Source organism: Trachurus japonicus, chromosome 19 (assembly GCF_045865225.1).
Source record: "Trachurus japonicus isolate A0001 chromosome 19, Traja_1.0".
In the NCBI taxonomy this organism is placed as follows: Eukaryota; Metazoa; Chordata; class Actinopteri; order Carangiformes; family Carangidae; genus Trachurus; species Trachurus japonicus.
In genome coordinates, this window is record NC_140925.1 from 466,972 (window position 1) to 494,814 (window position 27,843).

At 43.2% G+C, this 27,843-nt stretch overlaps 2 protein-coding genes across 2 annotated transcripts; one reads left to right on the forward strand and one right to left on the reverse strand.

The window, feature by feature from the left end:
- The first annotated feature begins 1,880 nt into the window (after positions 1–1,880).
- minpp1b (multiple inositol-polyphosphate phosphatase 1b) lies at positions 1,881–13,795 on the forward strand. Its single transcript, XM_085762157.1, has 9 exons — positions 1,881–1,904; positions 2,205–2,312; positions 4,585–5,110; positions 6,021–6,212; positions 7,961–8,158; positions 10,988–11,085; positions 12,031–12,161; positions 12,250–12,383; positions 13,542–13,795. The coding sequence occupies exons 1-9, from the start codon at positions 1,881–1,883 to the stop codon at positions 13,793–13,795; spliced, it is 1,665 nt and encodes a 554-aa protein (XP_085618283.1).
- A 2,711-nt stretch (positions 13,796–16,506) lies between these two features.
- Positions 16,507–27,211, reverse strand: atad1b (ATPase family AAA domain containing 1b). The gene is made up of 9 exons (XM_085761286.1): positions 26,991–27,211; positions 25,716–25,814; positions 25,239–25,359; positions 23,823–24,023; positions 21,632–21,738; positions 19,052–19,141; positions 18,907–18,957; positions 18,551–18,681; positions 16,507–16,885 (listed from the first exon to the last, which is right to left on the reverse strand). Exons 1-9 carry the CDS (start codon positions 27,162–27,164, stop codon positions 16,768–16,770), a joined length of 1,092 nt encoding a protein of 363 aa, XP_085617412.1. The 5' UTR covers positions 27,165–27,211; the 3' UTR covers positions 16,507–16,767.
- Positions 27,212–27,843: the final 632 nt, after the last annotated feature.

Here is a 27,843-nt window from a genome sequence, read left to right on the forward strand (position 1 = left end):
TGGCAACATGTCACTCACTTAAATCCCTCTAAGCATCATGGGAACTGTAGTCCCAAAGCTCAGAGCATGGTCGACCCAGACAGAAGAAAAAGGACGACAACATCCACTAATATTCACTTGTTTATTACTTGTGATGTGTTATTAACATGTGTCTAGGTGTGTGTGTGTGAGTGTGTGTGTGTTTAGTATCATGCATGTGGACACACTTTCCTCAGTTGCCATGGTGACAGTGTAATCTGTTCTCTGAATCAGCCTCATCAGTTAGCGCGCCCACAAAAGACGTCAAACTCAGACGTGTCATGGTCGTGTTCGGAGCTGATGGTGAAACTTTGGGCTTTAGTTACTCTTTAACAACATTTATAAATATCAGGTGCTTCATGGAAACTTTATCTCAGTGTTTTGGCGGCGCTGCACCGACAGTCACATGACCAGAGGAGGGTTTTCACAGCTCCTGCTGCTTCAACCCCCCTCTACCCACAATCCCTTGTGTGCAGACCATGTAGGCTACGTGCACACATGGGGCCCAAAGGGTGTTTGAGCCTAACCCCTGAATGTGTCTGGGTTTGGAAGAACTGGACACAGTTTGGCAAAAACAATAATTATTTACACAATTCACAAGGATTTGGAGGAACACACAGGGAGAAACTCAGGACACGACACGAGGTAGAAATGCAGACGATCCCACAAAGACAAAAAGAGACACTGAGGTTATATACAGGGAAGACACAGGTGGTGCAGTCAGGTCAAGTTCAACACACTGGGGTGATCAGGAGGGAGCGAACACAGGAAGACCAGACCAGAAGTTCAAAATAAAACAGGAAGTAAAGACAGACCGAGACAAAAGGGAGCGAACACAGAAAAAACAACAGTAATATAAAACACATACAGGCCCCCCCCCCCCCCTCTCAGAGGTTCACATGCTGCCTGATGCTGAACGTAGACACCAGACATCTGCTGCTGAAACAAATTCTCTCTCTCTTTCTTTTTTTAACTTTTTTTTATCAGATGCACTTGTTGTCGGGACGTTGCAGCTCCTGAAACGATACGATCAGTGTCACACACACACACACACACACACACACACACAGGGCTGTGAAGCTGCTTTAACAGGAAGTGGGGGTACATGTAGTCCAGTCAGAATAAAACCAGGAAACATTATTGACTGAAGGTAAAGCTGCCTGAATGACCACAGAAGTCACCTGGAGGAGCCCCTGCTGCTGGGCCTGGGAGACCCCTTCCACAGAGCAGGACACTGTGCTCTCCAGTGGACGAGCTGCTCACGTCCCCTCGGTCTGAGGAACCAAACATGACGTCCTCGCCCACTGCAGTGACTCATGACGGGAGCTTTGCATCATACGTGTCACGGCCCTGAGCCCGCCGCCATTCTCTCAAGTCACTGTCAATACAGCATTTTACTAATGTTTAATTTGTGCAATTTCTTAATCTAAATTTTGTAGCTGTGTTTATTTATTCATGATAACTATTCACTGTATTATTCACTGTATTTGTATTATTGCACTTATTGTAACGGTATTCAGTATCTTTTATCCTTCTTCAGCCTGACCAGGGACAAAGACTGACCATTAGCTGAAGCTAGACGTCTTGTATGCATCGCATTTTTCATTCTTTGTGGCAATGTTGTATGTATCGTCCCTGCAAAATAAACATTAAAATAAATAAATAAATTCAGTGGCTCGGTTTTCTGTTGTTTTGGACTCTTGTTTTCTTCAGTTCCTGTTTTATTTTGTTGTTCAGTTCTTGTGCCTTTTGTTTGCAACTTGTGAGTAATAAATCCTTTTTGTGTCACTGAACCCTGTATCCTGGCTGTCTGCATTTGCGTCCTGTTATCCCCCAACCCTGACAGTACGATCAGACCAGTCATGGACCCAGCAGACCTCTACAGGGTGACATATTCCCTAATATGCCTTCGTAATGACTTTAAATATGCCTCCTCCTGCAAAGAAAGGAGAGGGGTTTTGTTGAGGTCTCGCCAGGAGGTGTCTGGTTAATGCCACAACTCCCTGAGAGGGTCAACGACTCTTTGCCCTCCTCACCTGTTGCTTGTTGCTTTGATTAGTTCTGGTGTATTTAGTCTTGTGTGTCTTTCAGTTCCTTGTCCGATTCTTGTGTTTTGTTCTCCTGCCTGTCTTGAGTTATTAAACCTCAGTTTGCAAGTATCCGCCTGTGTTAGCTCCTGCATTCAGGTCCACCTGTTTCCCTCGGCCCAGTCCCAGAAGCCCCAGCGGCAGCCGAGCAACACGGCCAAACCTCACAAGCATCAACCAAGAAACCCGTCAAAGTCCCAGAAGCCGGTCTCCTCAGCCCCATGGCCTCTCAGCCGACTGCCGACTGCCCAAAAGTCCGACGGCTCATTTCTCCGACTACCCATTCTACAGTGTTAAGGTTCGGTTTAGGGTAAGGTTAAGGGTTAGGGCTACTGAAGTCGGAGAAGTGGGAGGTCGGACTGATGGACGCAAAAATAAAGAAATGTATGGTCGGAGAAATGGGTAGTCGGACAGACGTCATGCTCCCGCCGCCGCTCAGTGGCTCAGTTTTCTGTTGTTTTGGACTCTTGTTTTCTTCAGTTCCTGTTTTATTTTGTAATTCAGTTCTTGTACATGTTGTTCTAGTGTTACTTCCTGTGTTTCATAGCCTCGTAAACCAGCCGCTCCCGGAAATACAATTCATTCATTTCTGAGGGAGAGTCTGGCCTCATCCCCATTCTAAGCGTTTGGCCTGAAACCCTCAGAAGGCCTAAGAGCCAATCGGCGTCGCCGCTGTGATTGACACAGCACGTTTGCCAATCAGGGACCGACTGGTGCAAAGCCCCGTCACTACACCAACTTGCTGATTGGCTGAATGGGGTTGTCTGTCAACGCTACTACTCCCACCCACCCCAAACGCTTACAGCAGGGATGAGGCCAGACTCTCTGAGGAATGAAATGAAATGAAATGCATTTCTGGGAGCGGCTGGTTTACGAGTGTTTCACCTCGTCAGCCCTGTTTCAATAATATAATAAATAAAATAATAAATCCTTTTTGTGTCTGAACCCTGAATCCTGGCTGTCTGCATTTGGCTCCTGTTATCCCCCGACCAGAAACCAACACTGATCAACACAGTTGGACCGATTGGACCAATGAGGTGTGTGTGTGTGTGTGTGTGTGTGTGTGGTGTCGTGCATGGGAACACTCTCCTCGGTTGCCATGGTGACAGTGTAATCTGTTCTCTGAATCAGCCTCTCATCAGTTAGCGCGCCCACAAAAGACGTCAAACTCAGAGCTGGTGGTGAAACTTTGGGCTTTAGTTACTCTTTAACTGCTGTTTTATGCTGTTCTTTATGTTTTGTCTTTATGTGAAGCACATTGAGTTGCCTTGGTATGAAATGTGCTATATCAATAAAGATGCCTTGCCTTTAACAACATTTATAAATATCAGGTGCATCATGGAAACTTTATCTCAGTGTTTTGCCGGCGCTGCACCGACAGTCACATGACCAGAGGAGGGTTTTCATGTGACACGTGGTCATATTGGTCCTATAACTTTATTCTTGATGTCTTGTTTTATTTTGCCGCTCCCATTATATTTTAATCCCTTAATCAGGTTTTAGTAATATTGTAATGGTTTAATAAAATGTAGTTTTTTTTTTTTTTGTATGGTGATAAGTTTGTTGCATTTTGAATCTGTGTTGGGGAATTCTAAGTGAAGTGTTAAATGTGTTTAACCTTTTCTTCTTTGTGTTTTTTTTTGTATATTCCTCTACATAGTTGTCACGGTGTTATGGGCAATAAACTTAAGCACCTGTATGAAACTCTCCGCCTCATTCTTTGGGAACCAAGGGTCCGCTACAACACTAATTTTATGACCCATAGTGGAATCAAATTCATTTTTCTTTTCTGTACACCTTTAAACTTTTGGAGACTTGAGAAGATGTTTAGCTCTCTGTGTGTCAGTTTAAATATTTGTGCTATGCAGCAGGTCATTTTAGTGGGTTATAAACTGGAAGAAACTTTAAAATATTGTTAAAGGGACAACCAGGAGTTTCTCCGTCGACAGAACGAAAAATTCCACGACAATAAAAAAGTCTGATATTAATGTGGATGAATCTCCGTTACCACTTGTTAATGGTCCATTTTAGATAAATCTATGGTTTTGTCTCTATGGTTATTTTGTTATTATTAGTGGTGGTGGAAATGCTGGGCGAGCCGACCAGCGTTTCTTTACTTTCGGTTTCGTGGCGAGTCATGAGAATAACGCCGCCGTATGAATCTCCGTTTATGGTGGGAACTACGACGGTATGTGATCGTCTTCCAACCTCTGACTTTAATTCTAGATGAATGAAAACATGAGTCTGTCTTGACCCGGTCAAAGAATTTCACGGTGCGGAGGCTCATAAATGTAGAGAGAAAACACTTCGCTTTAACAAAACTCCTCCTTGTCCCTTTAATATACCTAGTTAAAACATGAAATCAGCCGCATGTTAAATTTTTACTTACTTTTATTTTGAAATGTAAAACAGTGATCTATTGTTACTTCCGGCTTTTATTTTGGCTCCTTGAAGCGGAAGTTGCGTCACGTCTCTGCAGCTCAGGGAAAGTCACTGGTCGGCCACCTGGACCCGGAACATCAACAACAACAACTCTCTGGAGCGTCTCGGTCCTTCTGCTCCCGACATGATCCCCGGTTCGAGTCCCGGTCTGAGGCCCGGTGCTGGTGCAGGTGCCGGGCTGCTGGCGGCTCTGGGCCTGTCCCTGGCTCTCCTGGCTCGGCCCTGCAGCAGCAGCAGCCCGGTCCCGGTCCCGGACGTCCCGCTCATCGCCTCGTACTTCGGCACCAAGAGCCGCTACGAGGACCAGCGGCCGCTGCTGCTGAGGAACCGGACCGACACCGACCTGTCTGCGCTGCGGCCGCCGCCGGAGGAGCGCTGCTCCCCGCTGCACCTCACCGCGGTGGTCCGCCACGGCAGCCGCTTCCCCACCGCCAGGAACATCCGGAGGATCCAGAGGCTGGTGCAGCTGGTCCAGACCGAGGCCCGGGGCTCACAGGACCCCCAGGACCCGGTCCGAGAGCTGCAGGACCGCTGGGACATGTGGTACACCGAGGACATGGACGGTGAGGCAGGACTCAGACTCTGGTCCATTTATAGGGTCAATCAATCAATCAATCAATCAATCAATCAATCAATCAATCAATCAATCAATCAATCAATCAATCAATCAATCAATCAATCAATCAATCAATCAATCAATCAATCAATCAATCAATATTAATATTATTGATTTAAAATCCTCTGAAGAAAATTCTTAACACCATAAATCTGAAAATGACCAGCGTTGGACACGTTACTGTGAAAAACTAGTTATAGTTAGTAATTTAGTTATTTTCCCCCAAAAGTAACGGAGTTAATGATAATCAAAGGAACATTGTGTAAGAATTCCTCCATCTAGTGTTGTGGTTGTATATCACAAGCAACTCAGTTGTATTTTTCATGCTGCATTCATGTGAAATTGGGCAGACGGCAGACGGACGACAGCCGCTGCACGTAACGACATAAACAAGCCTCTATGTAAACAAGTGGTCCGTCAGCACGAGGCAAAACAACACACGTGACAACATGTTGTCATGGCGATGTGGTATTGTTTTACCGGCTTTCTCTGGACTTCTGTGACTAAAATGACATCTGGTTTGTTAGCGACGGCCGTCTGCCCGACTGCAGGTGAATGCAGCATCAGTGTTAGCCCAGCTAACGTTAATCTAAAATGTAATGAATGGAGTGTCATGTCGCTCTCCAGAAAGTGGTGGAGATATGAATGATATTCCGGCTCATTCAGAGCTGAAAGGAACACTTCACTTTGTTGATGGGGGGGTTACTGCTTAATGAAACACAGACTGAAGAACCAAATAATCGATTTTCATGAATAGAGAACTGGAGAAGTTACACAATGTCCCTTTAATATTATAGTTTTAATGTGAAGGAGCTCCACAGCTCTTATTGTGAAGTCTTCCTCCTCCTCCTCCTCAGGTCAGCTGGTGATGAAGGGCCGACAGGACCTGCACCACCTGGCTCTGCGTCTGTCCTCCTTGTTTCCCTCTCTGCTGTCGGAGGACAACGTGAGGAAGAGGAGGCTGAGCTTCGTCACCAGCTCTAAGCATCGCTGTGTGAGCAGCGTGGAGGCCTTCCAGGCCGCGCTGCAGGGGGGCGGGGCCTCTGGAGGTGAGGACCAATCACACACATCTACACGTAGCTGCCTCTGCCTCTGACACTGCTGCCCATTGACCAGAGCGGCATCTTTATTTCATTTCATTTTCCTTTATTTGTTGGAGAGGGACAGTGTACATTAATGAACATTTTAAAAAGATAAAATGTAAATGCACCCTCTATAGCCAATAGGCTCATTTCGGTGGTCAGTCCCCCTGCCGGATGGAGCACGGCAATGACACCTAGAATAAAGGTAGCAAATTACATTAAGACACATAGCACAATATCTACAACAGCAACATTACACTTTAACCCCCACCCCTCCCACCCATACCCACACATGCACAAACACTATCCAATCCACAACCAGAACTCCCTTTACCCCTCAACCACACAGTAACGTTTACATCCCCCATTCAGACAGGGGAATATTCATATCAACAACAAGAACAACAAGTGCATGTCAAATTACACTTAATTAATGAAGCCATGTACTACAGGGGATTCAGGGACTAGTGTTCACAGATTTGGTTTTCTATGAACCATTTCTTTAGATTGGCTTTAAATGCACCGTATGAAATGGACTCTCTTATGTTTTGTGGTATTGTATTCCACTCTTTGCCTGAAAACACTGACTGACCACATAAAGTTTTTCTAAATGGGATCTCGCAATCTCCTTATGCAAATGAGAATGACTGATGCATCCTGGGTAATTCATCCCTCCATTGAAAAGTTCAGCCTAACTGTCTTGACAAACTAACTAACACAAAGTTGTCTATTAACAGGCTATTTACAGACAACACTGAGCCAAAACCTCCCGGTGATTCCACCAAATACGTGTAGATGTCTGGGTCAGACATTTCTGGACACTGTGGGAGGCTAAAGGAGCATACCGCTAGATTCATTCATTGTAGTTTTTCAAGATAGCGTGAACGGTGGGTTTCAAAGAGGGTGTCAAAATAATTATGAGACACAGTGCTATAAAAGAAACACAAAATAAAACATTCAAATTGATTGTTAGTTAGTCTACGCTCCATCAAAACACAAAAAGCCACTGAGTGCAATGTAAAAATGCCGGGCGCTGCCCCTGAATTACCCAGGATGCATCAGTCATTCTCATTTGCATAGAGATGCCACTCTGGTCTATCGGAACGGATCGGGGCCGCCACCGCCATCTTGAACAGGAGGTGTCTAACTTCTACTTCCTGTATCTCCAGAGGCAGTAGAGGTCTGTCACTGAAGCTGTTTGTTTTCATAGAAATACTACAACTCAGCTACATAACTCACCTTAGCAGTTATAGGGTTAATGTCAGGGCCATGAAACTGATTTAATATGGCCGAGCACAGTTATATAGGTAGCCTCATCACCATGGCAACCACAAACTCACAACTACCACAGCCTGTAGCCTACACATACAGGCAACACAATAACAAACTATTAATATATGAACTAGCGGTATATGCACTAAATGTAACACATCTCCACCCTATGATACGTTACCTTAGTTTCATTTATGTCAGATAACTCACCTACATCAACAGTTCTAGAATATAAAACAACTTATTACTGGAGAAAAGTTATTCCATGTCTCTTGGTTTAGGTGTTTTCTTTCACGGGAACATCCGTACGCCGCACAAAAGGCGGCATTTTATATATATATTCGTCTATATATCTATGAGGACCAATCACACGGCAGCAGCAGCTTTTCACCCTATCACCTGACACCGATGGCAGTAACCCCCCCTCTCCTCCCCCCCCACAGAGCCGCCGGAGTTCAGCCACCGCGTCGACGACCACCTGATGCGCTTCTTCGAGCGTTGCCGCGGTTACGTGGAGGGCGTGGAGAAGAACCGCACGGCGCTGAAGGAGGTGGAGAAGTTCAAACACGGAGAGGAGATGGAGGGAGTGAGGAGGAGGATGGAGGAGAAGCTGGGCCTTCCTCCTCACCGCCTCACACCAGGTTTACACACACTACTACACACATACTACACACTGATACTACACACATACTACACACATACTACACACTACTACCACTGTTCCCTCTCAGGTGTTTTACTGCTCCTCCTCTTTGCTCAGAAGACAAAAAGTTGCACACTCAAACATCCCCGACTAGTTTCCTGTTCATTTCAGAGGGGAACGTGTGGAGTGGACAATGTTTCCATCCCTCTCTTTCATTGTTTGGGGCCCATTGGAAAAACATAACAGTTACAATTTTGCAAGCTCTCTCTCACACTCACAGACACACACACGCACCGTGGTCTGTAGTGCAACTACCATTGAAGTTTTTGCTTGAGAATTATTATTACTGTTCATATCAAGATGCTTCTGTGCCAAGAGTTGATGACACCAACTTGATGTTAGTTAGTTTTTTCATATTGTTCATATGGTAATAAATGCTAAATCTATTTTGCCAAAACCATATAGTATTTTGTTCTCATTAACTGTAACTGCAGCAGCCTAGGTAATGTTGTAGAAATAATCTGTTATTAATCATTATAGTAATAGCCAGTAGTGTTGATATGTGGAGTTGGACAGAGGCCAGAGCACCAGGCAGCATGTGCTCAAACTCGCTCCAGCAGCTCATCAGGGGAGTTGAATTTCTGCTCAGGAGTTTTGAAAATGAGAGGGAACTCATCATATGTGACTACTACACATATACTACACACATGGATACTCAGTAGTATGTAGACGCACTGGAAAGGGTTAATAAAGACTGATTACTGAGCAGTTCAAATGTTTCACTCATCATTGATCAGCTCTAACTGTGTTTATTTGAAAACAGGGACAGTCACATTAATAACATCACTGTAAATGAGCCAAGAGGCAGTTTTTCATCTGTCGTCCCCAGACGGACGTTCAAAAGTCCCTGAAAACAGAATATGAATATGATTAAAATTACAAAGTTATTAGCCAAGGCAATCTACAAACATGCACAGCAGTTAACAACTTGACAAAAGAACATATATAACATCAATCAGAAAACATAATCAGTACATCCCCAACACATGCAGCAAAGACACATGACACAAGACACATCACACCACAGCAGAGCTGAAGCACAGACACAAACTGCTGCATACATAATAATAACATCATATTATAAACTACATACTAATGAGAATTCATGCGTTATAAATGATGAATTCAGTATTTATTAGTACTGTGTGTAGCTACTTGTTATAAAAAGAACAATCAGAAATATATAAATGATAATAATGAAAGAAAAATGACACAGAGATAAACCATCAACATATATAAATAACAATACAAGAAACAAAAGAATTGTTTTTAGGAGATTAAACAAAAGTATTCTATGACTTCTGTGATAGAGCAGTTCCATTTAGAGCAGAAACTGACCTTCGTCGTCTTTTAGTCTTAGTTTAGTTTTAGTGAGTTCAACAAGAGATGAGTCAGTTTAGTTTAGTTTTTATTTTAGGGGAATTGACTAGTTTTATTTAGTCTTAGTTGTAGTTTTCCAGTCCTTTCCAGTTCCAGTTTTCCAAGCGCTGCGTTGCCTTTTTAAAAACGAGTATATTTTTTTAAAAGGCAACGCAGCGCTGACATCTCATCAGAAAACTGAATTCTTTTCATGTGAGTAAGAATATTTAGGGTCTGGTCTGTCAGGGTGCTGTGGAGAAAGCCTCTGTCAGACCTCTGAAGATGAACTTGTTCCCTTTTAGTTGCATCCATCCCATAATGTTCCCATCACCAGCCCTCATCAGGTTCCATTTATTTATTTATTTATTTATTTATTTGCACCATAAAAAACGACAATTACAAAAAACAGAAATGAAAGAAGAATAGTAAGTGCAGGAGAGGTTAAAAAACCCAACATGGGCTGATAAGAAACACCTCCCCAAGAAATATACACATTCAGAGGATAAATCAACAACAACAATAGGAGAAAGCAACAACAAATAACAACAAAAAAGGAAGCAATACAAGTGCCATTTTATAGCACACACTCAAAGAAGTCAGAAATAAAAACATGGGTATGTATAAATATAAAATAATTGTATTTAACTGAGTGTATGAGCATGTAAAGAGATATTCACTCTTATCTAGCTGTGGCTCGTACTCCAAGACAAGAAAACTACCACTAAGCTGCTGTTACCTGATGAAACTTTACTTTACTGCAGTTTAGCATCAAACCTGGAGGCTGGAGATAGTTCTAGGTTTAGTTTTAGTTCAGTTCACTAGATTATTGTTTCACTTTAGTTTTATTTCAGTTCACTAGATTATTGTTTCACTTTAGTTTTATTTCAGTTTACTAGATTATTGTTTCACTTTAGTTTTAGTTTTATTTCAGTTTACTAGATTATTGTTTCACTTTAGTTTTATTACAGTTCACTAGATTATTGTTTCACTTTAGTTTTAGTTTTATTTCAGTTTACTAGATTATTGTTTCACTTTAGTTTTATTTCAGTTTACTAGATTATTGTTTCACTTTAGTTTTATTTCAGTTTACTAGATTATTGTTTCACTTTAGTTTTAGTTTTATTTCAGTTTACTAGATTATTGTTTCACTTTAGTTTTATTTCAGTTTACTAGATTATTGTTTCACTTTAGTTTTATTTCAGTTTACTAGATTATTGTTTCACTTTAGTTTTAGTTTTATTTCAGTTTACTAGATTATTGTTTCACTTTAGTTTTATTACAGTTCACTAGATTATTGTTTCACTTTAGTTTTAGTTCAGTTCACTAGATTATTTCTTCACTTTAGTTGTATTTCTGGTCTAAAGTGAGTGTGTGTGTGATGAAGTTTGTCCCTCTGTGTTTCCTGTAGATCTGGTTGAAGCCGCCTTCTTCCTCTGTTCCTACGAGCTGTCCATCAAGTCTCTCCACTCTCCGTGGTGCTTCCTGTTTGACGAGGCCGACGCCAAGGTAACCGCCTCGTCTTCATCACCACCTTCATCCTATCTTACTTACATTAAAGGGTAATACCGTTTTTTTACAACCTGGACCTTATTTCTAGCATAGAATCCGATCATTTCCTCCCCCAGATAACTCTGGTGTCATTCCAAGTGGTTGTGATGAAATGAGCAGAATGCAGCCTCTAAATAACACATTATCTGCAGAGAAACTCCTTCATTTCACCAATATTTAGTTCTGATAGGCTAGTGCTATTCCCCTCTGAGTCCGGGGTTATAGGGGGGAATAGCACTTTAATATCCTTTAATATAGGAGACTGTTCTGGAAACGTTTCCACTAAATAAAAGTGCGCGGCCACTGGAACTAGAAGCTAAAAATAGATTCCTGGTCGGTCGACGTCGGCCAATCAGAGAGCAGCTTCTGGCGGACAGAGTGACGTCGTTCAGCTCTGGTCAGATTCAACCTGTGAGTCAGTATGAATGTTGCAAGGGTTGGGGAGTAATAGATTACATGTAACGGCATTACGTAATCAGGATACAGAAAAAGGTAACTGTAATCCGTTACAGTGCAGATGTAACATGTAATCAGATTACTGGTACATGTGATTAAACAGAGGATTACATTTTAAAAACCAACCAGAGCAGAGATGGTTTCACTATCGGGGTTTATCCATCGTCTTTTATTTTGAAATTTCCTGAATTTGACTTCCTGTCTGCAGTGATGTAATCTACATGGGTTGATGTTTGGTATTGAAGTAATCTAAAAGTAACTGTAATCCGGTACATTACTTTACTTTAGATTAGATTAGATTATACTTTATTTCATCCCCGAGGGGAAATTCGTTCGTGACAGCAGCATTTAACAAAAGGAAATAAAACAGGACAAATAGAGTAGGTTACTGATATCAGTTTGAAGTAGCGGGTAACTTGTAACTGTAATGGATTACTTTTCCAAAAGGTTCTGGAGTACAAGTCGGACCTGAAGCAGTACTGGAAGCGTTCCCATGGTTACGAGATCAGCGCCATGTCCAGCTGTCCTCTGTTCCACCACATCTTCAGGACGCTGGACAAGGCCGGACGCCCCCGCAGGTAAGGTGGTTACCACGGTTACCACGGCTGATGACGTCATCAGATCGTGTGTGTGATGTGATGTGATGTGATGTCATGGTGTCGTCAGGGCGACGGACGCGGCCCCCGAGCCGGCCTCGGTGCTGCTGGGCCACGCCGAGACGCTGCTGCCGCTGCTGTCGCTGCTCGGGCTGCACAAGGACCAGGTCCCGCCCACCGCCAGCAACTACCAATCACAGCACGGTAACAGGCCACGCCCACCAGCCTCAGGGCCAATCAGCTCAGCTCATTTTATAACCTTTATTTAAAGTCTGAGATACAGTATAGGCCTATTGAGGAGTGACCTCATTTACAACAGAGCCGAGATTAAACACAAGACATATACGGACAGAAGACAAAACATTTGAAACATACATAAGCATAACAGAATACCGGAAGTTAAAGGGATACACCAACATTTTTTTTCGTGTCTTGCCTCACTCCCGAGTCCATGACCAGCAGATAGACACCATCCTTTCTACTGTGTGTGCAGTAACCATGGAGATAGAGCCGTATCGCCGTAATTAGCTTAGCTCAAACACTGGAAGTGTATGGGTAGTGTTTGCCTGCCTCCTACCTAAAGTCGCTAATTAGCTTAGCTCAAACACTGGAAGTGTATGGGTAGTGTTTGCCTGCCTCCTACCTAAAATCGCTAATTAGCTTAGCTCAAACGCTGGAAGTGTATAGGTGGTGTTAGCCTGCCTCCACCTAAAGTCGCTAATTAGCTTAGCTCAAACACTGGAAGTGTATGGGTAGTGTTAGCCTGCCTCCACCTAAAGTCGCTAATTAGCTTAGCTCAAACACTGGAAGTGTATGGGTAGTGTTAGCCTGCCTCCCACCTAAAGTCGCTAATTAGCTTAGCTCAAACACTGGAAGTGTATAGGTAGTGTTAGCCTGCCTCCACCTAAAGTCGCTAATTAGCTTAGCTCAAACACTGGAAGTGTATGGGTAGTGTTAGCCTGCCTCCACCTAAAGTCGCTAATTAGCTTAGCTCAAACACTGGAAGTGTATGGGTAGTGTTAGCCTGCCTCCACCTAAAGTCGCTAATTAGCTTAGCTCAAACACTGGAAGTGTATGGGTAGTGTTAGCCTGCCTCCACCTAAAGTCGCTAATTAGCTTAGCTCAAACACTGGAAGTGTATGGGTAGTGTTAGCCTGCCTCCTAGCTGAAGTTGCAGTGTTTGAGCTAAGCTAATTACGGCGATACGGCTCTATCTCCATGGTTACTGCACACACAGTGGAAAGGATGGTGTCTATCTGCTGGTCATGGACTCGGGAGTGAGGCAAGACACGGAAAAAAAAGAAATGTTGGCGTATCCCTTTAAGAACCAGTGACATCATCACCTCCTCTGGTGTCTTACAGGTCGGAGCTTCCGTAGCGGCCGTCTGGTCCCGTACGCCGCCAACCTGCTGTTCGTGCTGTACGACTGCCAGCGCGGCCCGCGGCTACAGCTGCTGCTCAACGAGGCCCCGGTTCGATTCCCGGGCCTGGACGGGGAGGACGCGCCGCTGTACCGCGACGTCCGCGCAAACTACCGCCACCTGCTGGACGGCTGCGACTTCCACCACGAGTGTGAGGGGCGGAGCTACGGCCGGGCGCCAAACACCGAGCTCTGAGGCGGCTTTCACACCTGAGAGTCTGAACCGGTCCGGACCGGTCTGAACCGGTCTGAACCGGTCTGAACCAGAGGGGAGAGACGAGACACTGTTGAAGTTTCAGTCCGGTCTGTGTTCACACGGTCCCTCGTCAACACGCAGCTTTTTTGTAAACAAATGACACGTGGTCTAACAGGTCGTTCAGCTATTCTGCCCTGCAACGCAAGAAGGGGGTAACTCATTTTTTTTCAAAAATGAGATTTTGTCATTTTTGGGACATTAAAGGGACAACAAGGAGTTTCTATTCGGTTATAAAAAAGTCTCACGTTAATGTGGATGAATCTCCGCTACCCACACTTGTTAATGGGCCCATTTAGATAAATATATCGTTCTGTCTCTATCGTTATTTTGTTACTATTAGTGGTGGCGGAAACGCTGGTCGAGCCGACCAGCGTTTCCTTAATGAGAATAACGCAGCTGAATCTCCGTTTATGGTGGGAACTACGACGGTATGTGATCGTCTTCCAACCTCTGACTTTAATTCTTGATGAATGAAAACATGAGTCTGTCTTGCGCCGGTCAAAGAATTTCACGGTGCGGAGGCTCATAAATGTAGTGTGGAAACACTTCACTTTTCCAAAACTCCTCGTTGTCCCTTTAAAGGTTCTGCTACATCATGTGGATAAATATCTTGACTCAACGTTTTCTTATTTGGGATATATTTGCGGGTGGTTTTCACACTAACTCCCAAAAACTGCGGTGAAACAACCAGAGAACACAGTAACATGAGTTACCCTTTTCTCTCTGTGTATAGATGATCAACAGGCTGCTATCATTCTACCAACCAATAGGAGTTAGTTTCCTCTTTCTTGTGTTGTATGTCCAGCTTATATTTAGCCTCAATGCACAGACAGACAGAGGTAACTCTGAAATAAGGGTCAAATGTTAAGTTTGAGTTAAATATTTTTACACAGCTAGACTAGGCTACTACTCGCAAAAGCAAAATCAAGGATTTGACCAATTTTTAGAATCCTAAGTTCAATACAGTTGACTGGACAACAACAATACTTTAAACTCTCTTCTCAGAACTGCAGTCTGAGGAGTTTTACCCCGTTCTTCCGTTGTAGGGCAGTATTGGTCAGAACACTTGTGAGGGAAAATCACTTTCAGATAAAGAGCGACCATGAATGAATGAAACGATATTGCGTTGGTCGAGCCAAAAGCCGAAAAATCTATTCATGGTTGAGGTAATTTATTATGGGAAACAGAAACACTGCTGCTGTGTTGGTTTGCTTCCTGTATTAAAAGTCCGATCACATTCTCACCTGAAGCGAACCGGACCCTGGTTCACTTTGGACCGGACCGAGTCCTGACTTTTTGGGGGGACCACGGTCCACTTGTTTGGTCCAACAAAAGTCTGAGGGAGTGTTCACACCTGAAATTTTGGTTCGGACCAAACTGAAAAGTCCTAAAGTCCTAAAGACCAAACGAGGCTAGTGTGAAAGCGACCTGAGACCGGGACCGGGACCGGGACCAGAACCAGAACCAGGACTGAGCTCCAAACACCAGTCGTCCAATCACAACAGAGGACCCTGATTGAACGCTGACGATAATTAATTGATTGATTAATTAATTCTTAACTGACGATGAAGACAAACCTTCATCATCATCCTGTGGTTTAATCATGTGGTTTAATGGCGGCCGCCTGCTGTTGCTGGGCGACCGTTGAAGCTTTACGTTAATTTATTTCCTCACTTTTTTTATTATTATTATTATTATTATTATGGTCTGTTTGTTTAGTTTGATTTTCTACTGGTGTAGCTCTTCCAGCTTCCTGTGGGAGGATTTTCACAGTAAAAGCTCGGCTGATTGTGGGGATCTTTATGCTGAAATTATATTTTTTCTTTCACTTCCTGTGGAATTTTTCCTTTTGGTGCCAAATCTTTCAAAATAAAAGCTTTGATAACGGTTTTTCACTCAGAACAGACTCCGCCTCTTTTATTTCCAACATGGTTTCTGATCAATAATCAATAATAATCAATGAGTCACAGACGTTTCACTCTGAGTTTTTATTCCGTCACCGTCTCAACATCATCACAGGCAAAGAAACTACACTGTAAAAAAAAAACCTGTCGTACTCGTTTATATTGATGCAGATTCACAAAGGAAACAATCAATGGAATTATTGATTAGTTATTAGTTAAAGGCAGAAACTGAAAAATCTTTGATTTGTTGGTTTAATGTGATTTTTTTTCTGTTGAATCTGAATCTTTGGGTTTTTAAACAGTTTCAAAAAAAAAAAAAGTGTAAAAAAAGAAAAAGGTCACTGTTTATAATTGATTAAATTAAAGTATTGATCGATCAGAGGAAACAGAGTTCCTGTTCTCTGCTGCCGTAGAAACAGTCACTTCCTGTTTTCTACAGCGCCAACATGGCCGACGACCACAGGAAACAGGCGACTGACGAGCACCCGCCAAAATAAAGTTCAGACATTACAGATAAACATTTCACCAGAGCATGCCATCCCAGACGTCACCGATCATCTATAATCACATCAATTCACATGTCGATCAGCGGCTCCATCGCTTCCCCTCCGGCCGCCGTGATGTCACCGCTGCGTTTCCACAGCAACCGCTCCTCCGTGGTGACAAGCTCCGCCTCCAGCTCGCCGTCAGAGGGGGCGGGGCTTAGAGACTGAAACAGCTTTTACTTTGAAATCCGCTCCCAGACAGACGGTATGTACAGGGGGGGGGGGGGGGGGGGTCAGAGGTCAGGGGGCGTGGCCTCGAGGTCTGGTCCAATCAGGAGCCGACGTGTGAGTGCATCAGTTTATTTACAGAGATGGAGGTGTTGCCGTGACGACCGTCACTCGGACCGTCGCCACGACGACGTCAGCAGATTTAAATAAAAACAAAGAAAACAACTGTGGCACATTAAACACACCGACACGCCGGCCGCGCGGGAATCGAACCCGCGGCGGCGGCGGCGTCGGCTCAGTCCAGAGCGGCGTGCAGCAGGACGCCGTGTCCGCCCGCAGACTTGGACTTCTTCATCTTCCCGATGGAGCGCTGCATGTCGGACTGATGGATGGGACGGATGACGTCATCGGGACTGAGACAGAGAGAGACAGCGTGAGTATCGAGTATCGAGTATCGATTAGTGATTAGTGATTAGTGATTATTGATTAGTGATTAGTGATCTAGAGCTCTGGAAAAAAAATGAAGAGACCAAGTCCAAATGTTCTTAATAAAATCAGCTTCTCTGCATGTGGCAGACGTTCGATTCCAGTGTCTACTGAACTTCAACACAAGGATCAACACATTTTATTCTACTTAAGTCACCTGAGCCAAATCATATTAAAGCAGATATCAGTGGCACGGCCGTTTCGGCTAATGCTGTGTTCAAGGCAGGCTTTTGAAACCGTAAGTTACAGCTTCAAGTCACAACTACGACTTGGTAGCGTTCCAGGTAACCCGTAGCTCGTGTTTTTACCGTCCTGTTGTCTGTGAAAGTTCCCTATAACGGCCACTCGTAACTTCCGACCCGTGAACTCGTACCAGATCGAACTGGTATGACTTCACAGGAAGGAAAAACACAAAGTACGAGTTTCCTTGAACGCACCATGAGTTAGCAGCCCCCGCCCTTGTCAGGCATCAATTGGTCCTCGTGCTACGTCACCACATTCACGCGCATCCCTTGGCTGCACACACAGCCCTTCATGCCGTTCTCTCCCCTCATTGGATAACACTTGTATCCCACAAGGAAAATTTTCTCCTCGGGTTACAGCAGAGCAGAGTGACGGAGAGACTCGTGTTTAGGCTGAAATACTTCATGTAAGTGATTGCTGACGGAAAATAGGACTATTTAGGACTTATATTAACAAAAACATTCCACTGATATCTGCTTTAATGAAGATTATAAAAACCACTGTTGAGATTTAAAATTGAGATTATTCCACCAGCGTTGCTTTCTGAAATCTTTCGTGTTGTGTTTTTTTTTTTTAATTACTATGAACTTTTCTTTGCATTATTCAAGGTCTAAATTAAAACACTGGACCTTTTTTTTTAAAATCATTTGACCCATAGATATATATTACTGACTAGACGCCGCCTTCTGCTTCTCAGCGTACGTCAACACGGCGGCCATCTTGGTCAGGGGTTTCTGACCATAGACATTTAAACGTCTGACCAGCAGTCAGACCAGTCAGACCCTGTACAACATGTTTCAGTGTATGTGTGTATGTGGGTGTGTGTCTGAGTATGGAAGTGTATGTTTAATACATTAAAAAAAAAATTCTAAAATTTTTATTTTGTTATATCATAAATATATGTCTGATATTTATAATAAACCAAACGGTTTGAAAGTCGGTTGAATATTCAGTGAGTTGTGGTGATTTTAATGGTTGATAGACGTCTAGTGCAGGAAGTAGACACGACTTCCCCCTGACCAAGATGGCCGCCGCGTTGACGTATAACACTCAATAGAGCTGCCTGGGAACGCAGCATCTAGTCAGTATATATTGTATATCTATGATTTTGACTAGTTGTCATTTTCTGCAAATAAATGCTCTTAATGACAATATGTTTTTTTCAAATTTGTGAGAAATGTTGTCAGTAGTTACAGAACAGTAACAAAACTCTCCAAATCCTATAAATACTAAAACCAGAGAAACTGATCATTTTGAAGTGGTCTCTTAATTTTTTCCAGGGCTGTATGTAGTCTGAGTGTGAGTGGGCGTGGCCTCTATTAGTGGGCGTGGCCCCCGTGAGGTCGTACCTGTCACTCTGACTGTGGACGAAGTCCCGCACGCAGAGCAGCGCGGCGTCGCGACACATCTCCCTGAGGTCACTTCCTGAGAAACCGTCCGTCTCCCTGGCAACGTCGGCCAAGTTGATGGAGGAGTCGACCTGTAGAGACGGAGGGGGCGGAGTCAGGAAGGTGGAGCTCTTTCTCCTAACACCTGAAAAACTAAGACTAACTCACTAAAACTAAACTAAAACTGATTCATCACTCGTTGAACTAAAACTAAACTGAAATAAATACACAAACTAAAATACTAAATAAAAATAAAAACTCAATAAAACTGTAATAACGTGGATGTGGGCGGAGCTAAACCAGGAAGTCGTACTCACGCTCTCGTTCTCCAGGATGAGTTTGAGGATCTGCTCCCTCTGGCCCACGCTCTGCAACACACACACACACACACACACACACAGAGTCAGTCCCCGCCCCGCTGACATCATGATGATGTCATCAGGCTGGTGTTAAGAGGCGTACCGGTTGGTTGATGTGGAACCTGGTGGGCATCCTCCTCAGGATGGCCGAGTCCAGGTCCTGAGGCCGGTTGGTGGCGCCCATGATGATCACCTGCAGGTCGGCAATAACCATCAATAATCATCAATAACCACCAATAATCATCAATAACCATCAATAACCATCAATAACCACCAATAACCATCAACAATCATCAATAATCATCAATAATCATCAACAACCATCAATAATCATCAACAACCACCAATAACCATCAATAATCATCAATAACCATTAATAACCAATCAATAACCATCAATAACCATTAATAACCATCAATAATCAATAACCATCAATAACCATCAATAATCAATCAATAACCATCAATAATCATCAATAATCATCAACAACCATCAATAACCACCAATAACCATCAATAATCATCAATAACCATCAATAATCAATCAATAATCATCAATAACCATCAATAACCATCAATAATCATCAATAACCATTAACAGGGTTTCCCGCAGCGCTTTCCTGTTAAGGCGGCCGCCTTAACAACAAAGAGCTACCGCCTAAACTAACACCTTAAAAAAAAAAAAATTGTAGCGATATTCGCTGCCGCCCCCCCCCCCCCCGTCGGACGAGTGGCCGCATCCCCTCACACACATACACACCACAGAGAAGCGCGGACGCAGAACAGCAGCGCGGGTTGAAAGCGAAACTTTAATACGGCACGGCGCGTCCTCCCCCGTCGATCGATCCCCCCCCCGTCAACAGATCTCCGCGCTACCCCCCCCCCCCGTCAACAGATCTCCGCGCTACCCCCCCCCCCCCCCCCCCGTCGACAGGTCAGACACCACCTTAACTAACAAATTTTCTGGGGGAAACACTGATTAATAACCAATCAATAACCATCAATAACCATTAATAACCATCAATAATCAATAACCATCAATAACCATCAATAATCATCAACAACCACCAATAACCATCAATAATCATCAATAACCATCAATAACCATCAATAACCATAAATAACCAATCAATAACCATCAATAATCAATCAATAACCATCAATAATCAATCAATAACCATCAATAACCAATCAATAACCATCAATAACCATAAATAACCAATCAATAACCATCAATAACCAATCAATGACCATCAATAACCATCAATAATCAATCAATAACCATTAATAACCATCAATAATCAATAACCATCAATAATCAATCAATAACCATCAATAACCATCAATAATCAATCAATAATCAATCAATAACCATCAATAACCATAAATAACCGTCAATAACCATCAATAACCAATCAATAACCATCAATAATCAATCAATAACCATCAATAATCAATCAATAACCATCAATAACCATCAATAACCAATCAATGACCATCAATAACCATCAATAATCAATCAATAACCATCAATAATCAATCAATAACCATCAATAACCAATCAATAACCATCAATAACCATAAATAACCAATCAATAACCATCAATAACCAATCAATGACCATCAATAACCATCAATAATCAATCAATAACCATTAATAACCATCAATAATCAATAACCATCAATAATCAATCAATAACCATCAATAACCATCAATAATCAATCAATAATCAATCAATAACCATCAATAACCATAAATAACCGTCAATAACCATCAATAACCAATCAATAACCATCAATAATCAATCAATAACCATCAATAACCAATCAATAACCACCAATAACCATCAATAATCATCAACAACCACCAATAACCATCAATAATCATCAATAATCATCAATAACCATCAATAACCACCAATAACCATCAATAATCATCAATAACCATCAATAATCAACCAATAACCATCAATAACCAATAATAACCATCAATAACCGTCAGTGACGAGCCTCTACACCAGGGTTTTGGCCAAACATGAACCGGTCTTGAGGGTCGGGGGCCAAAACTAAACATTCTAATTAAATATGTCTATAACAGGTTCACTGTGCAAAACAAAGTCAATTCTAAATAACACTATTGATTATTGTGTTTCACTGTTCAACAGGGCTCCAGACCCCGACATGGAGGCATTCTGCCCCTACATGGGGGCGTTTTGCCCCTAAAATTTGGGACAGTGCCAGTAAATATTTCATCTACTTGTGCACATGTGCAACCAGTGAATTTGCCTCTTTTGTGTTGTAACGCTGGTGAAACATGAAGGAGAGACTCAAACAACCTGATGTTGTCATTCCAGGTGGCAGGTCAGTGTGTGTGAGTTTTGTGAATCGTAAAATTCGGAATATGAGTTGCAGTTTATTTTGGGGGGTCTCAAACTGGGAAAACAAGGTTTTCTATGCCTATTTTTCTTTAAATAAAAACACTATACAAGTTATTCCACCAGTCTCCAACGTGAAGTTTCTGTGCTGCATCGTAGCGCTTTTTATTTTAAAGGGTTAGTTACAGATTCACCTGTCTGAAAACTAACTAACACCTATCAGACAGGTGAATCTGTAGAGAGATGATGTCATGGTGACGTCATGGTGATGTCATGGTGATGTCATGGTAACGGTTGCGTGGTGCTGACCTGGCAGTGGTGGTCCGTGTCCAGACCGTCCCACAGACTCATGAACTGAGCTTTCATCATGGCCGTCGCCTCGTGGTCCGAGCTGGAGCGGCTCCTCAGGAACGAGTCTAGATACACACACAGAGAGACACACACACACACACACAGACACACACACACACACACACAGAGACACACACACACACACACACACACACACACACACAGAGACACACACACACACACAGACACACACACACACACAGACACACACACACAGACACAGAGACACACACACACACACACACACACACACACACACACACACACAGGGATGTAAATAACAAAGCTCCTTGTCATTGTGGATGCAGCAGAACAGCCCTTTATCAATGTTTACTGTTACATTTAACTCGTGTTTTAATCTGGAATTTACAACTGAAACTGTGTTTATTTATTTTTATTTCCCGTATTTTCCCGACACAAGTTTCCGAACGTCAGAACCAGAGGCTGGTTTTACATTCCCGGTGGAATTGTACGTTTCCGTTTCCATGGTTTTCAGTCGTTGTCATAGTTACGGTAAACGCATGGATCTATTAACGCTGGCTTTTAACACGGATGTCAGTCTGTTAGAAGCTGCTGTGATGATCCATGCGTTTTACAGAGATTCATTGAAATAAAAATTTAATAAATCCATGCATTTACTGCGACTACCGAAACCATGGAAACGTGAACATAAAGTTCCACCGGAAGAGCAAAACCGGCAAAACCGGCTACGTTTTTGACGTTCGGAAAAAGGTGGGTAAGTCGCGTTTTTTTAGTAGTTTGGCCATGCAACCTAAATTTAGGAATATACGCCATGTCATCTATGACGCCGTGCAGTGTGGCGACTTCCTCGCTAAATCTGGCGACTTTCCAAACACTCTTGGTGACTTTTTTTCTTTTTGTCAGAAGCGACTAGCGACAAATCTAGCCACTTTTCCCGGTGTTTGTGTTGCTGTTTCCCGGCCGTTAATGAAATGTTTCTAAAATAAATGTGACCTATAGACCGATGTGAATTATTAATGTTTTTTTTTCCTCTTCATATTTTTTGACAGATGCGACTAATTAACTCCGGTGCCACACAAAGTCTGGAAAATACGGTATCTATTCACTGTATTTGTATCGTTGCACGTTTTGTTGTGTTCAGTATATTTTATTCTATTCTAAAGACACAGAGACACACTAGCTGGTTTCCATCCAAGTCGTATCGAATTTAAAAGCAGATTTTGTGAAAATGCGCAAAAAGCAAAGCGAATTTATGACCGTTTCCATTCATTAGTGTTTTGCGATTAGGAGGAGTGCACCGTGAGATTACGTCATAAGAGAGCGTGAATGTATAGAACAGTTGACACTCAGTTGACACTCAACATCATGGACAATTTACGTACTTTCCGGACTATAGACGCACCTGTATAAGACACACCAGCTACATTTTAAAAGAAAATACACATATAGGCCGCACTTGAATATAAGCTGCAGGTTTTCATGTTGTAACATGAGATATTTACACAGAAAGACAGTAGGACTGTGACAGTCTGTTCTGGTTACACTCCTCTCCTCCATGTGCATCTGTTTACATACGAAGCCGGTGAAACATCAATAAATGTAGCGGTGGATAACGTTACATAACATATACGATGTTACGGCGTGTGATTGTGTCGTCTTAACCGTCATAAACTAAACATTACGGGTTACGGAGCGTTTGTGTTGCGGTGCAGAGAGGAGAGCTGGGACACCGCGGCGTCGCTGGGTGAAGTCCAGCAGCTTCACCCACAAACTCTGCCTCAATTCACATCATCTGTTTCCATCACAAAAACTCACATTTCCTTTAATCGATACGCTGACAAATCCATCCCCCCAAAGCGTCAAAACTTTTATGCACATTTACTGCCTTTATTCTAATTTCTGGCGTTTCCATTCAAGTATTTATTCGCAATTTTTGAAAATGCGAATAAAAAAGGTGGATGGAAACGCAACTAGTGTCCCACTGTCTGTGTCGTTCCTGTTGAATTAACATTTAAATAAATAAATAAATAGTGATGTGTGTCTCTGTGTGTGTGTGTGTGTGTGTGTGTGTGTGTATTTCTGTGTGTGTGTGTGTGTTAGTGTGTGTGTGTGTGTGTGTGTGTGTGTGTGTGTGTGTGTGTGTGTGTGTGTGTGTGTGTTAGTGTACCTATCTCGTCGATGAAGATGATGGACGGCTGCAGCTTGACGGCCAATGAGAAGACGGCGGCGGCCAGCTTCTGAGACTCTCCGTACCACTTGTCCGTCAACGTGCTCGGCTGCAGGTTGATGAAGCGGAACCCCGCCTCCTTCGCCGTCGCCTTGGCGATCAGCGTCTTACCGCAGCCCGGCGGCCCGTACAGCAGCACGCCTGTAACCACGACAACAACAGCGTTGTCAGAAAACACATCACACCGGACAAACACACAAACACACACACACACTAAAACAGAACAGAAACAAAAACGGTCTCCAGAACACATATTACAGGACCCAATTCAAAATCAACAGGACTCCACATCGTAGCTCTTAACATTCATTTAAAGGGACAACCAGGAGTTTTGTTAAAGCGAAGTGTTTTCTCACTACATCTATGAGCCTCCGCACCGTGAAATTCTTTGACCGGGTCAAGACAGACTCATGTTTTCATTCATCAAGAATTAAAGTCAGAGGTTGGAAGACGATCACATACCGTCGTAGTTCCCACCATAAACGGAGATTCATACGGCGGCGTTATTCTCATGACTCGCCACGAAACCGAAAGTAAAGAAACGCTGGTCGGCTCGCCCAGCATTTCCACCACCACTAATAATAACAAAATAACCATAGAGACAAAACCATAGATTTATCTAAAATGGACCATTAACAAGTGGTAACGGAGATTCATCCACATTAAGATCAGACTTTTTTATAACTGAATAGAAACTCCTCGTTGTCCCTTTAAATAGTCCGATGCTCAGGTGTATGTCAGCATCAACATCCGTTCAACATAATTCCATTATATTCCATTACATTTGCAAAAAAAAAACGATTTTAGAACAACTAATTGATTGTTCCAAGTAGCCTCGGCTACACATCGACCGACACCGAGAGCTGTTTGGCTAACAAGAGTTCTTTAAATCTGTATTAGTTGTTTTCTTGAATAATATCCTATGTCCTGGCAGAGTATTCCATAAAACCACGGCTCTATACATTACTACTGTACTCTTCATCCTGTTTGTTTGTACTTTAAGTATATAGTATATAGGTACTATAGTAAATCTTCCTTCGTAGTCTCGTATTATAACCAGGCTCTTCTGAACTGAAACACACACATCTGTATAAAACCCTCGGAAGCTTAGTTGCAGATATTTTTCTAATATTAGGAAGTAATGAGGCAGTAAGTCTCTGTGTGTGTGTGTGTGTGTGTGTGTGTGTGTGTGTGTGTCTCTGTGTGTGTGTGTGTGTGTGTGTGTGTCTCTCTGTGTGTGTGTGTGTGTGTGTGTCTCTCTGTGTGTGTGTGTGTGTGTCTCTCTGTGTGTGTGTGTGTGTGTGTGTCTCTGTGTGTGTGTGTGTGTGTGTGTGTGTGTGTGTGTGTGTGTGTGACCTTTAGGCGGCTGCAGCAGCCTGGACCCCTGGAACAGATGTCTCTTCTGGACCGGCAGGATGACGGTCTCCTTCAGCTCCGTGATGACCTCGTCCAGACCTGCGATGTCTCTCCACGTGATCTGACGTCACAGCAACTTTACTTTATTTAACTCTTTATTCAAGTTTTATCACAAGTTTGTTCCAGAAATTTTACATCATTTCATGACATTTCTTGAAAGTTTTTCCAAAGCTTTAGTTTAAACGTTCACTTAGTAAAGAAAAAGTTACATTCTTCAGTCTCAGAACAAATGTTTGTGTATTTCTGGTTTGTTTCAACATGTTGTCCAACGGGTCCACGGTCTAGTTTGTGTCAGTTTAGAGTCTGCTCTATACGATCAATAAACTACAGGATCAATAAACTATAAGATCAATAAACTACAGGATCAATAAACTACAAGGTGACAGGTGACAGGTGAGCGGTGATGTCATCAGTTACCTGCATGGTGAGTGGGTCGACCAGGTGAGCAGCGATGCTCATCTCGTACTCAGACAGCTTCACGTTCTTCACCCCGATCTGACGCATCAGCTTCTCCGCCTGGACACAGACAAGGGACAGGTGAGTTACAGGTGAGTTACAGGTAGAGGTGAGTTACAGGTGAGTTACATGTTCAGGTGGAGGTACAGGTAGAGGTGAGTTACAGGTAGAGGTGAGTAGCCCCGTAGCTCCGCCCACTAGCTCTGACATCAGCAGAACTGCCCTAGCTAACTGGTTTCCAGGACCAGTTCTCTGATGGAGCAAGAAGATCTGGTTCTGACTTTGGCTCCAAACCAGAACTAGAGACTCTGATGGAAACAGGACTGGACCGGACCGGACTGGACTGGACTGGACTTAGTGGACTGGACCGGACTAGACTGGAATGGACCATAGATAAATACTGACTAGATGGCGCCTTCTGCTTCTCAGCGTACGTCAACACGGCGGCCATCTTGGTGAGGGGTTTCTGACCATAGACATATAAACGTCTGACCAGCAGTCAGACCAGTCAGACCCTGGAGAACACATCTCAGTGTGTTTATGCATGTGGGTGTGTGTCTGAGTATGGAAGTGTATGTTTAATACATTAAAAAAATATATAAAAAATGTTCAAAAAAGATTTTTTGTTGTTGTTGTTGTATCATAAATATGTGTCTGACATTTATAATAAACCAAACATCTTGAGAATGGGTTGAATATTCAGTGAGTTGTGGTGATGTTAATGGTTGATAGACCTCTAATGCAGGAAGTAGACACGGCTTCCCCCTGACCAAGATGGCCGCCGTGTTGACGTATAACACTCAATAGAGCTGCCTGGGAACGCTGCATCTAGTCACTATATATATCTATGAGAATGGACTAGGTGGACTGAACTGGACCGGACTGACCTGCTTCTGAGCCTCCAGCTTCTGCTTCCGGGTCTGGACTAGTGAACTGGACTAGTGGTCTAAGTGGACTAAGTGGTCTAAGTGGTCTAAGTGGACTAGTGGTCTAAGTGGTCTAAGTGGTCTAAGTGGTCTAAGTGGACTAAGTGGTCTGGACTAAGTGGTCTAACTGGACTAACTGGACTAAGTGGTCTAGACTAAGTGGTCTAAGTGGTCTAACTGGACTAAGTGGTCTAGACTAAGTGGACTAAGTGGTCTAGGTGGTCTAACTGGACTAAGTGGTCTAGACTAAGTGGTCTAAGTGGTCTAACTGGACTAAGTGGTCTAAGTGGTCTAGACTAAGTGGACTAACCTGCTTCTGAGCCTCCATCTTCTGCTTCCTGGTGGGGTCGATGGCGTCCACCATCCACTTGATGGTGAAGTAGGTGACAGCTCCAAATATGGTGAGGCGGAAGAGGAGGCCGATGACCTCGTTGCGGCCCAGGGGGCGGGCCATGTTCTCCACCGGCACCTCCCTCAGCACCATGGCAACGGCAGCACACAGGAAACAGGAAGCTGCAAACACACACTGGGCTGCCACGGCAACGCAAACACACAGTCAACATTACATCATCATCATCACAGTCTGAGATGAAAATGAATCTGATTGGTCGTTATCGAGCGGACGGGATTATTATTTCTTTTTTTCAATAAATCTTTATTGAAAAAAATAGAAACAATACAAAGGCAGTTATTAAAGGGACAACCAGGAGTTTTGTTAAAGTGAAGTGTTTTCTCACTACATTTATGAGCCTCCGCACCGTGAAATTCTTTGACCGGGTCAAGACAGACTCATGTTTTCATTCATCAAGAATTAAAGTCAGAGGTTGGAAGACGATCACATACCGTCGTAGTTCCCACCATAAACGGAGATTCATACGGCGGCGTTATTCTCATGACTCGCCACGAAACCGAAAGTAAAGAAACGCTGGTCGGCTCGCCCAGCATTTCCACCACCACTAATAATAACAAAATAACCATAGAGACAAAACCATAGATTTATCTAAAATGGACCATTAACAAGTGGTAACGTAGATTCATCCACATTAATATCAGACTTTGTTATTGTCGCAGAATTTTTCGTTCTGCCGATGGTGAAACTCCTCGTTGTCCCTTTAAAGTATCTTCAAACAAATAACTGAACAACAGCCAGGGGTGTAGCCTAG